The 12,624-nt window shown below is 43.1% G+C and overlaps 1 protein-coding gene and 1 pseudogene across 3 annotated transcripts in view; both read left to right on the forward strand.

Moving 5' to 3' along the window:
* Positions 1-3,309: 3,309 nt before the first annotated feature.
* Positions 3,310-4,825, forward strand: LOC311615337 (D-3-phosphoglycerate dehydrogenase-like; annotated as a pseudogene). Its single transcript has one exon. The product of its transcript is annotated as a D-3-phosphoglycerate dehydrogenase-like (transcript).
* Positions 4,826-10,106: 5,281 nt separating this feature from the next.
* The window catches only part of CLRN1 (clarin 1), a gene marked incomplete at its 3' end in the record, with an annotated part of 33,442 nt that continues 30,924 nt past the window's right edge, over positions 10,107-12,624 (forward strand). The window contains exon 1 of one of the 2 annotated variants that reach the window (XM_084875999.1): positions 10,107-10,476. In XM_084875999.1, coding sequence (XP_084732125.1) covers positions 10,220-10,476 — 257 coding nt within the window. In that variant the 5' untranslated portion in view covers positions 10,107-10,219. The remainder of the gene's footprint in view (positions 10,477-12,624) is intronic. The other variant, XM_084876000.1, reaches the window with a different exon arrangement.

Consider the following 12,624-nt stretch of genomic DNA (forward strand, 5'->3'; position numbering starts at 1 on the left):
GCCACAAGCTAACCTACACATTGGAGCATCTACCCCCTGGTGGTCAGTACACATAATAACGACTGGTCCACCAGTCAACTGTCTGCCCCCTAGTAGTCAGTGCACATCATTGTGAGCAGTTGAGCAGCCTTAGCATATCATTAGCATATTATACTTTGATTGGTTGAATGGATGAATGGACACATGAACACTTAGCTTATTAGGCATTTGTTATATTGGGTTAAGAGAGCCTTGATTCTCCATTTGGTCTTCTATTATTTTTAGCTGTCTGTTCATAGTGCTCAAATAAAGGTTTGATATGAAGCTAAAATTTTGGGTGATATATAGTCTATGTTTCTAAGCAAATAAAAATGATAAAAATGTATGGGGAATTAGTCTAAAGATCCCTGTAGCTTGCATTTCTCCATAAGTCAACACTTTTTGTTTCTGGAGATTTGACAAGCTATAAACCCACCTATTTAGACTACTATCCTGTTCTTGGCCATAAGATTATTTTAGGAGGCTTTGAGATTTGTCTGACTGAAAACTAAGCTATTCTACAACCTAGCACATCTTAAGAGAGGAGGGGTAGTATCTCCAGAAAGGGGCCAGGGCCCAGAGTGAGCCTGCCTTGTATCAGCTTGTAGTATGTGAGTTCCCGACGTCATGCAGGAAATATTTCACAAAAGAGTCCAGGTGATTGAAAGTAGGTTTATTAAAGCTGGGACAGTGAAACAAGGAAGGGCTCAGGACAGAAGAAGCAATTTGAGAGAGCCTAGGCAGGACTGTTTTGGCTTTCTAGAAATCTTATAGGAAAGAAATAGAACCACACTGGGCTGTGTGAACTCACTGAAAGGTCAGAGAAAAGGGGGTCTTGGTAACAGGTTCAGGGGATTTGCCAGGGACCAACTGCCACTTCCCATTGCTCTTCTTGTTGCAAGTCTCATGGGGTCCTTTAGAGTTTAGGAGATGCATGCCTACGGGGGAAGAAGAGGGGAAATGGAAAGGTACAAGCACACATTGGGTCCTTTATCTTGAAGGTTTTAAAGGCTGGGTGTTTAGCAAGGTCTTAGGGAAGGATCTCAACAGAATTATTCATCAATTTTTCCAGGTGTGTCCTTTAAGGCCTGTGGTCTCCACTAATTGGTCAGTGCCAGGGCAGGGAATTATTAGTCATTGAAGCTAGTCCTGACTCCACCCACATGGTTTTGCTGCTTTTTTGGACCTGCAGCTGAAATTCAGCTGAGGCCTAGATATTATCTCTAGGGAGGAAAGGCTATCCTGGGGTGAGGTCCAGTACCAGTTTTGCCCATTGCTAGGCACCTGGGGCTTTCCACCCTGGTGACCTGTAACTGGCTGCAAATTGCTCAGCCCATTTGTTCAGTTATTTGCCTTAGTTTCCCCATCCCACCACAAGGACTTTTCCTAGTTTCTTATTAACCTTCCTCAGTAGGAAATCTAATAATTGCCCAGTGTGTCTGAAAAGAAATAAAGTGATACACAGAAAGTGTTTAGAATAGAGCTGAGTCCCCGTATGTGTTACATTTTTGTTAATACTGCTATTATTTTGACGCAAGTCATCAAGGAAATTATCAGTATTTTACGTGCCACACACCCACACAAAGGAAGACATATACACAACAATAACTGATAATGACAGAATCAAACTACTTCAAAGTTTGCAGTCTCAACACATCTATCACAGGTCATGGCAATGAGGAAAATCATTATCTATTTCCTTGCACTAGGATAGGACTTTAGTCCATCTGTTATTGTTGATGTAGTTGTCTCAAATTATGCCTTCCCTCTTCACTTCTGTAGGTTAAGGAATTTTTTTTTAATTTAATAGCTCAGACCTTCCTGTAATAGCTCAGACATTCAGATGTGTTGAGATTTAACTATCAGCATAGCCTTGGTATAAGATACCAACAAGAAAACCAGATAAATCGGAGGGTGCCACACTTCTTATTTGATGGATTCCACCAGCAGCCATTTTTCTCCAGTTCTGGCTCTCACTCTATAGCTGCTCTGTAAAAGAAGTCCAACTCCTGAATTAACTCTAAATATCCCAGTACTGTCACCTTCCCTGAAAACCCCTGCACTAAATTCTCCTCCCAGTCTAAATCTGCTATGGGCTCATCTGTATTCTAAGAGAACTTTGTTTTCTTTTTCCCCCTTCCCTCAACCCTTTTAATCCTCTAGTTTAAGCAATTAGCTCTACAAATAATAGCTGCAATCAAGGTCTAGCATACGTGATAATTTCACCCTAATAAATCAATCAATTCTTTCTGTAGAGTGTGTTTTTCCCCCTTAGAGTCATTAGAGAATTACAATGCTACTTGAGTATCACCAGCAACTTGAATTAGTTAAGAAATGTCGATCAAATTTACCAGATTTTGCTTTAAAGACAAGAAAAGTGGGTTATACTCAGAAAAGCTTCTTGTCTTAGGATAGGAAGCTTGATGAACCCTTGTTGAATCTCTCTTAGAGAGGCCTTAGAGTATAATGATCCATTTTGAAGAATATCAAGGTCAGTATTACCAATAACAAATCAGACAAAACCCAGAAACTCCCACTAAGTAATCTAAAATTAATAATTGGGCCAACCAGTGTTATTCAGTGGTTGAGCATTTACCTATGAATTAGGAAGTCACAGTTTGATTTCCAGTCATGGCACATACGTGGGTTGTGGGCTCAATCCTTAGTAGGGAGCATGCAGAAGGCAGCCAATCAATGATTCTCTCTTACCACTGGTGTTTCTATCTCTCTCTCCCTCTTCCTTTCTCTCTGAAATCAACAAAAATATATTTCTTAAAAAATTAAAAAAATTAATAATTGAACTAATCAAGCACCTAGTATCTCTAGGTAATATAATCTATATTATCTCTATAATAAAGAGATAATAGGTAGTAATGTAACACCATTACTACCACCCACCTGACTGGAAGTCAATGCTGAGTTGCTATGGCAACCCAGGGCTGACTGCTTCCAAGGCAGGTGCATTGCTCCAGCACTGATTGCTGAGGGGGCTTCTAATCAGGGCCAGAGAGAGGTCTGAAGAGAGAAGCAGGGACTGATTCATTGCCTCTGTGGCAGCTTTTGATCAGCACTTGCATCTCTCTTTCTTTCCCAGTCTGGCAAGCAGCTGTGCCTCCATTTTTCTCCAGGACCCCACCAGGGCTGCTGATTAGCCCTGCCTTTCTGATCAGTCCCTGTTGAAAGGTCCAGAGATGCTGACTGGCATAGAAACTGACCAATCAGAACCAAATCTGGGGGTTTAGAGGTGTTTCTGTTCAGAGAGAGCAGCCCATCCCAAGGCTGGCTCCAGCAATGGCCTTCACAAATTTATAGAAAGTGTTCATCAGTGACAGCCTTGAACCTTGCTGCTGGAAGATCCTGCAAGATGGAGGGCTGCAGGTAGTGGAGAAGCAGAACCTGGGCAAAGAGGAGCTGATAGCCGAGCTGCAGGACAGAAGGGCTTATCCTCCGCTTGGCCACCAAGGTGACCACGATGTCATCAGCGCAGCAGAGAAGTTCCAGGTGGTGAGCAGGTCCATCCCTGGCATGGACAACGTGGATCTGAAGGCCCCACGAGGAAGGGCATCCTGGTCATGAGCACTCCCAGTGGGAACAGTATTAGTGCTGCAGAGCTCACCTATGGAATGATCAAGTGTCTGACCAGGCAGATTCCCCAGGTGACGGCTTCTATGAAGAATGGCAAATGGGACCAAAAGAAGTTCATGGGAACCAAGTTGAATGAAAAGACCCTGGGAATTTTTGGCCTGGGGAGGATCGGGAGAGAGGTGGCCATCTAGATGCAGTCCTTCGGGATGAAGACAGAAGGGTACGACCCCATCATCTCACCAGAGGTATCAGCCTCCTTCAGCATTCAGCAGCTGCCCCTGGAGGAGATCTGGCCCCTCTGTGACTTCATCACTGTGTACACCCCTCTCCTGCCCTCTACGACAGACCTGCTGAACTACAGCACCTTCACCCTGTGCAAGAAGGGAGTGCACATGGTGAACTGCACCCGAGGAGGGATCCTGGACGAGGGCACCCTGCTCTGGACCCTGCAGTCAGGGCAGTGCGCAGGCGCAATGCTGGACGTGTTCGTGTAGGAGCTGCCTTGGGAGTGAGTCTTGGTAGACCATGAGAACATCATCAGCTGCCAGCACCAAGGAGGCCCAGAGCCTTGCGGGGAGGAGATTGCTGTCCAGTTCTTGGACATGGTGAAGGGGAGAGTCCTCTCGGGAGTCATGAATGCTCAAGCCTTTACCAGCGCCTTCTCTCTGCACACCAAACCTTGGATGGTCTGACAGAAGCTCTGGGGACTCTGATGAGAGCCTGGGCAGGGTCCCCTAAAGGGACCATACAGGTGGTAACACAGGCTTATCCTTGAAGAATGCCAAGAACTGCCTGAGTCCCGCAGTCATTGTCGGCCTCCTCAAAGATGCTTCTCATCATGCGGATGTGAACTTGGTGAAGGCCAAGCTGCTGGTAAAGGCCTGTCTCAATATAACCACCTCCCATAACCCTACCGTGCAGGAGAGCAAGGATGTGGGGAAGGCCTCCTGAGCATGGCCTTGGCCGATGCCCCCTACCAGACTGTGGGCTTTGTCCAGGGCACCACACCTGTGCTGCAGGCACTCAACAAAGCTGCCTTCAGAGCAGAAGTGCCTCTCTGCAGGGGTCTACCCCTGCTCCTGTTCCGGGCTCAGTCTTCCAACCCTGCCATGCTTCCTACCATGAAAAGGGCTCCTTGTAGAGGCAGGCGTGCAGCTACCATCCTACCTAGACCTCAGCTGTATCTAATAGGGATGCCTGGATGCCTGGAAGCAGCATGTGACCAAGGCCTTTCAGTTTCATTACTGACCTTGGGGCTCACCAGGACCAGCCTTGGGGGCTTTGTGATCAACATTGACAGTCACATTCCCGGGGCTGACACCACTTATGTGGTCTGACCCCTGTAATAACCACTTAATAAACAGCCCACCTTCCCCTCCCCTTAAAAAACAAAACAAAACAAAACAAAACACAACCAAAAAACAAAGAACCAAATCTGGGTCAACTGTGAAGAGCCAATGGCTGTCTAGGAGGCAGAGCTTTTGATGCTGACTGGCATAGAAACCAACCAATCAGAACCAAATTGGCTGGCAAGGGAGGGCCATTGGGGGTGAGATCAGGCCAGCAGGGGAGGGCCATTAGGGTGAGATCAGGCTGGCAGGGAAGGGAATTTAGGGGGCAAGATCAGGCCAGCAGGGAAGGGCAGGTGGGGGCAAGACCAGGCCAGCAGGGGAGGGCAGTTAGGGGCAATCAGGCAGGCAGGCAGGCAGAGGGGTTAGGGAATCAGGCAGGCAGGCAGAGGCAGTTAGGGGTGATCAGGCAGGCAGGTAGGTGAGCAATTAGGAGCCAGTGGTCCCAGATTGTGAGAGGGATGTTTCCCTAGGGGTCCCCAATTGGAGAGGGTGCAGGCTGGGCTGAGGGAACCCCCCTTCTGTGCATGAGTTTCATGCCCCAGGCCACTAGTCTATATTATAAAAGACCAGTGGCTATAACACTGTAACACCAGAATGACCAAACAACCGGTCACCAGAAGATGCATGGAGCACCTCTCAGTTCCTTCCCTGTGGCCCACAGGCTCCGATTGCAGCAAGGCTGGTGGCCGGTGGGCAGGGCATGCACAGAAGGGCCCGGGAAGGCTGTGAGGCAAGGCAGGTGCTGCAAGGCTGGTGCGGCAAGGCGAGTGTGGTGAGGCACACATGGGTGGGCGGGGCAAGAGCTCAGCGGGGTGACGGACTGGAGGGCAGAATACAAGTGGGTGGGCAGGGCCATGCGATTTCACATGCTGGGCCTCTAGTATCCTATAATATCTAACAGGTTAGTATAGCAAAGAAGAAAGGAAGAGAAATAATTCAGCAAAAGCACAAATTTTAATTTTGTAACTTGCAAAGAAATTTTTAGTTAGAGGAGTACTAAAGGATCATCTGGCCTATGCTCATCATGGTGCTTCTCAGAGCTGACTTCAGGGTTGGAAGTGAGGGGTTCGGTGGCAGAACTCCTTGATCCCATTCCTTCCAGCATAGAAGCTCAATTTTTATCTCTTAATCCACCCAAGAGTTCAGTGGAGAAAATGGTTTCTCTGGTTAAAAGTAATTTGAAAATCACCTATGCAGCCAGAACCACTCTTTTCTTAAATGAGAAAAATAAATGCCCGAAAAATGAAGGAATTCTTAATTTAGTGATGGTCTTGGACCCATACCCTGGGTCACATATTTCTCCCAGTGCTCTCCCCACACCACACCATGCTGTCTCTTGCACAGAGGGAGCAATTCAGGTGAGAATTTCCATGCCTTTGTAGTTGAGCATTTTGGGGGAAGGTATCCAATGAAGCTAACTCAGTGTGAGAAGAGGCATAAAGACACAGTCCTCAATTATATTCTTGTCCTGTATTCTTCCTAGGCACATAAGGATTATGTCATCATCCAGAACCTGAAAGGGTCATTGGGGAGGATGGAAAGGCCTAGCTCCATTTTCTTATGTCACCAAATGTATTGCTATTAAGATTGTGAGAAGATTTCATGCTTGCTGAAAACTTGCTGACATTAATGACTCAAATTCTCAGAGCAACTGCAAGGAAAATGGTGTCATCACTGTCATTCAATACATTTAAGATGAAGTTTCACGGGAAGGCTGTCAGGCACAATGACTGCCAGGCTCTATTATATCACTCCCAGAGGGTGGATCACACACACTACTCTGCAGCTTGTGGGTGGGTGATATGGAATTTTGAAAAGGAGCTGCACAGAGGGGAGAAGAGGTGGGCGTAGGACCCAAGGGGGCCACCTCACAGTCAGAGGGTACTGCCGGTGACACTCATATGATGACTGAGGGAAAATCTATGATGCAGGGCTCGATCTTGAATTTTGAATATGCTGGAACCTACCCCTCTCAAGACATTTCAGCAAAATCATGTTCTTGGTGCTGAACAAAATTTTGAGCTACAAAGGATAGTGTAAATTTACTAATTTGCAATGAGAATATTGTTCCCTAATGATTAGACATTCATGTCTCCTTAGATCCCAACACCGAGATTGCTGCCAAGCCCAGTTAAGAGTCACAAGGCAGCCTGTGAGGAGGGGAAGTACTCCGGTTCTCAGCCCTGGCTGTACACTGCAAGGTCCTGAGGCCACACTCTGAAATCAAACAAATCTAAGTCTCAGGGACTAGGACCCAGACATCAATAGATTAAAATATCAAATGACTTCAATGAACAGCCAGGTTAGAGCTGAGATGTCCTCAGGCCTCATCCTTTTCACACAGGGATCCATGCTCTTGTATGTTAAAGACCAATGAGGTTTTGTTTTGTATTTTTAAGTTGGGAACAGATATAGGTTTGCCTTTTTTTTTTTAACTTGCAAAGCAAGGCAAATATTTTATTTTATTTTATTTTAATATTTTATATTGATTTTTTACAGAGAGGAAAAGAGAGGGATAGAGAGCTAGAAACATCGATGAGAGAGAAACATTGATGTGCCCGCAAGCAATGTACATGCCCTTGACTGGAATCGAACCTGGGACCTTTCAGTCCGTAGTCCGACGCTCTATCCACTGAGCCAACCAGTTTTGGCAAGGCAAGTATTTTAATTAAAAATTAAATTACCATTATTTTATGAAAGAAAAAAGTCTTAACAGAAAATATTAGGAAGGACACGATTTCACGAAAAAGAGTAACTCACTATGCTGTGTGTCTTTTTCTCACTCTAAACTGATGCAAACCTAATGGGTGTGATCTAATTGCTCTCTGCAGTCACAGGCAAGGCTTCTCTTCCTGCACAGCCTAGAGACGTTTGGCAAGGTTTTGATTCATTAAACCACTGCCCTGTGCTAACTACCCGACATCCCCCTTACCACTCTCGTTTTTGTAAAGGTGCTAATATTATTGATTAAGTTGTAGGTTATTTCTGCTTCCAGACTTGGAAGTGTTGTCTCTTCCCATTACAGAATATGTCAATTTAAATAGAACTCTCCTTGGATATTTTAAACTAAGATTACTGGACTGAATGTGGCACACACACCTCCAGATAACTGCTGGTGCTCCCTTGGTTTCAGTGTACAATGATGATAATTAGTCTAAATCCCAATTAATTTTGGGAGGCAAAATAACCTGTGGTGAGTTGTTTATTCTGTGTCAAGTTACATGCAATAAAGACTTACTTATATCCTAACCCTAATTTTGAGTTACCCTTTTGAATCTTGTGTATGCCGCATTCTTTTGAGGCCATAGTTTGTGTTGTCCCCTCCATCTCTGAAGGGACCTTGGCATTCTTGAATCAGTTCTACACTTAATTGTATATCTTTAACAAGACAGCTTGTAGCAAGAGAGGATTGCTGTGTCCCAAAGTCCAAGACTATATCTTTAAGTTCCCCTACAAGCACACACAACCTAGAGACCCATCTATGCTGCCAATGTGTGAAATAAATTTTCATGTATTGACTTCTTCTAAGCTGCGATGCTTCACAATGGATTAACCATGTGAAGCTAGCATAACCATGTTCTTTTGAGCAATTGGGGAAATTTTATTTGCAAACATTTCTGTTCTTCAAGCACCCAAAATGTATAACTAAGAGTGGGCTACTCTGTCTTTGTTAACTCCTAGTTGAACCCAAACCCAACTGAAGAGTTTGCATCTCCTCAAGGTCATGGGCTGCTTAGAATAGCACATACAATTCAGAATTAGATCTGAATTTGAATTTAGCTCCTTTACTCTCTTGGACAAGTTGCTTCATCTCTCTGAGCATCAATTTCTTTATCTTTAAAATGATATATCATCATCTTCACTACCACCACCATCATCTTCATTATTGCTTATATGGTAACTATGAGCATTAAAATTAGGTAATTTAGGTAAAATAGTTAGCAAGGTGCCAAACATATGAAGTTTTACCAAAAGTAAAACTTTCATCCTAAAAGTTAAGAACTTTTTGTAGGTCAGAGCCTAGCACAACAGTTATTCAGTAAACACCCCTCCCCACCCTCACATCTGTGCACAAAGACAGGAATCTTATTGGAAATGTAGGATTTAAAAGCTATCACCGAATTCTGAATTTTAGTCTTCAGATCTTGACAATTTAATTAAACTCACTTGCTTCTTAATCTCACTCATGACTTTGTCTTTTTACTCCCTAGCGAATTACCTCTCCTAGGATCCTTGTTATTCTGTGGCAAATTTTTAGAACCTCCCATCTGACTAGAGTCTCTTCTTCTCATGACCATGCCCTCATCTTCTTTACAGATTCTGGTACTTCTCAGGCTCATAATAATATCCCCTTACTATTGTCCTGAAGCAGCCAAATATTTGAAAGAAAAGCATTTAGAAACCTAGGTATTTGTAACATCTCCATATTTTTTATTTTTTTAATTTTTTGCTAGGAAAAACTTGAATCAAATTCTCCATTGATACATTGGTTCTAAATCATAGATCTTGGAAGGGGGAAAAAAGGTAGGAGGACAAGCCCTGGTGGTTGGTGTAGGGCACTTCAAATCCATGCAGGACCCAATTCAAGCCTATATTTTGTCCTGCTAAAGTGATCTTTTTTCAAAATCAGTTAACACCCACCAATAAATAGACACATGTCCTTTCCACCTCTGCAAAAATTCTCTTCTGTCACACACACACACACACAAACACACACACACAAACAAAAACACACACACACATACACACAAAAAAAACCCCACACAAAACCAAACTCACAAAAATAAAAACACATCAATACACGAACTTCTCAAGTTGCTGAAAATTTACCTAGGAACTAAGCCTGTTTCTGAAAGTTTCAACTCACCCAATCAGACAAAAGGCTGAAGAAAGGGAGGCATTTATCAAGTTACTCAGAGGACTCCCATCTGTTATCTTAGACCTTTGTTACCAAGGGACACAGGAGGAGATACTCAAGGCAGTTGGAAAGAGTTTTATTTTACAGATTCTTAGTCCAAAGATTTTAAATTAGAGAGAATTAGAAGCAAAAAGGGAGAAAGAACAAGTGTGTGCTGAAGAAGCCTTCTATGGCGTTCTGCAGACATTTCACCTGGCCGCAGCCCCCTGCCACAAAGCTGCTCTTCAGCTGCGCTCCGTCTGTTCAGTTTCTACAATCAATGCAGTCAGAAGGACAGGCCAGTATCTTCTCATCACTCAAAAGGTCTTATTTTTGAACTTCACCCTCACAAAATCCACTTCTCATTATGCCAAGCCAACAGAAGAAAGTCATTTTTTGCATGGCAGGAGTATTAAGCTTCGTGTGTGCCCTTGGAGTTGTGACAGCCCTGGGGACACCGCTGTGGATCAAAGCCACCTTCCTCTGCAAAACAGGGGCTCTGCTAGTCAATGCCTCAGGGCAGGAGCTGGACAAGTTCATGGGGGAGATGCAGTACGGGCTCTTCCACGGAGAGGGCACGAGGCAGTGCGGACTAGGAACACGGCCCTTTCGATTCTCATGTGAGTAGCAATTGCATTTTGTGTTTTTAATATCTTAGGCACGCTCCTCCAAGGATTACAGGAAATTACTTTTAAGAGCCTTGTCCTGTCTATTGCAGGATTTTTTAAACAGGTATGAGCCACTTGAAATACCTAAGACTCTTCTGAGCAATCTCTTCTCCCTCGTTTTTATTTTGTGTTAATTTTATTGAGTATTTCATCCTTGCAATTTTTATTATGACAACATATAGTTAATGAGTGGCTATGGAGTTAAACTTTTTTGAAAAGAAAATTTTTTATTGAATATTAATATTTACATAAGAAATTATGGGGTCTTGTTAAAAAGGGAGGGACTTAGAAATGTTTTTCATTTTGTTGTTTAAAAAAGGGTCAGCCAGTGCTGTGGACTCCTTAACCAAGCCTCGCTGCTTTCTACCCCCCTCATGACTTTGTTTCCTGTCCACTCCCCTTTATCCTCCAAGTCCTCTTTTACTCATGAATACTTTTTTAAATCAACTTAGAATCACTTGGCTATAGAAATTTAAATCAATCAGTTGTACTAACTGGGAGAGAAATAGTTTCCTATTTAGTACATTATATAAAATTTTCACGTGATTGACTTTCAAGTCACGTAGAGAATATGAGACAGATTTTCTGTCACGATTTTTGTGAAATGGAAGTGTTATCCTCAATATTTATAACCTGTTTATCTTAAGAAGAGAACTTCTTAAAAATTACCATGTGAATAGGCAACTCATTAAATGAAAATTAATAAGAAATTATTAGTTATATCTTTCACAACACGCATGTAGAAATTATTATTTCAAAAGGGCTGGTTTGGAACAATCTTATGAAGACACAACCAGTAAATTAGTGCATAAATCACTCCTCAGGAAAGGAGGTTGCCAATGAGGCATTGAAAGTGAATTGTTATTTTGTCTGGGTATTTTTTTTTCACTAGCATAGTTAGAAGGCTAAATTAATTGAATTTATTATTAACATATGCAGTATCTAATTAAATTTCAGAGCTGGTCTATTTATATTTCTGCAACACTGCTTATATCTTTTTAGCAGTCATTGGCTACCAACCTTCATCTCAAATAGTGAGTTCATAAGTGATAAGAATTTTCACAGGGTGCCAGCGATTCTCCAAGGATTAGTCATCAGTTTTTCAAGAAACGATTATACACTAGATTTTATGAAGTGGATACCAACTCTTTTTACTGAATGGCTTCAGCTTATTAAGGTAATGGAGCTGTTAGAGTTGCTTAGCTTTCATGGGGGAAGGGGGAAGGGCAGAGAACAAAGCAGAATGCCACATGATTTGCAACATATTACAAAATAAAAAGGGGGGGCGGGGAATGAGCGAGGTGATTAACCATGAGTCACTGGCAGCTTAAAGCAGGAGTAAAGCTTCTCACAGACAACTTTAGACAAAAGCAGGGAACATACAGTGAGGTTCCTTGAGTCCAAATTTTCTATAGAGAATTGTTTCAAAAACAATGTTTCCTGAATGCTTACTAGATACTAAGCACTATGCAGTTTGTCCCACTTAACCCTCACTCAGCCACATCTCTCTGAGGTTCAGTGGCAGGGTGTTTGTTATGGCTGTGTTCTGTGCTGATCTTGTCTCGGATGAATTTAGTCCAATCAGGCATTCCTCCCTTTGCTTTCTATGAGGACTCAGAGCTGGTGGGCTTAAACAATACCCTCCCCTATCTCACAGAGTTGCATTAATCCCTTATTTTCCCCCAGTCTAGTGAAGTAATTTTTATATTTGCTTGTTTTTTTTTATGGTGACAATCCTTTCCATATACTATCCTAGGCACATTAACATTCCATTATTTCTGAGGCCCAGGGAAGTGTACTTACAGTATAACACTTTCTATCTAAGCAGAAAAATACCCTTTTCTTTTTTTTTAATATATACTTTTATTGATTTTTTTCACAGAGAGGAAGGGAGAGGGATAGAGAGCGTGAGAGAGATACATCGACCAGCTGCCTCCTGCACACTCCCCACCGGGGATGTGCCCTCAACCAATGTACATGCCCTTGACCCGATCGAACCTGGGACCTTTCAGTCCCCAGACCGACGCTCTATCCACTGAGCCCAAACCGGTTTCGACAAAAGTACCCTTTTCAATGGAACATGAGAGAAAGTTGGAAAAACTGT

The sequence above is a fragment of the Pipistrellus hanaki genome (assembly GCF_964339955.1).
Source record: "Pipistrellus hanaki genome assembly, chromosome: 2".
Classification (NCBI taxonomy): Eukaryota; Metazoa; Chordata; class Mammalia; order Chiroptera; family Vespertilionidae; genus Pipistrellus; species Pipistrellus hanaki.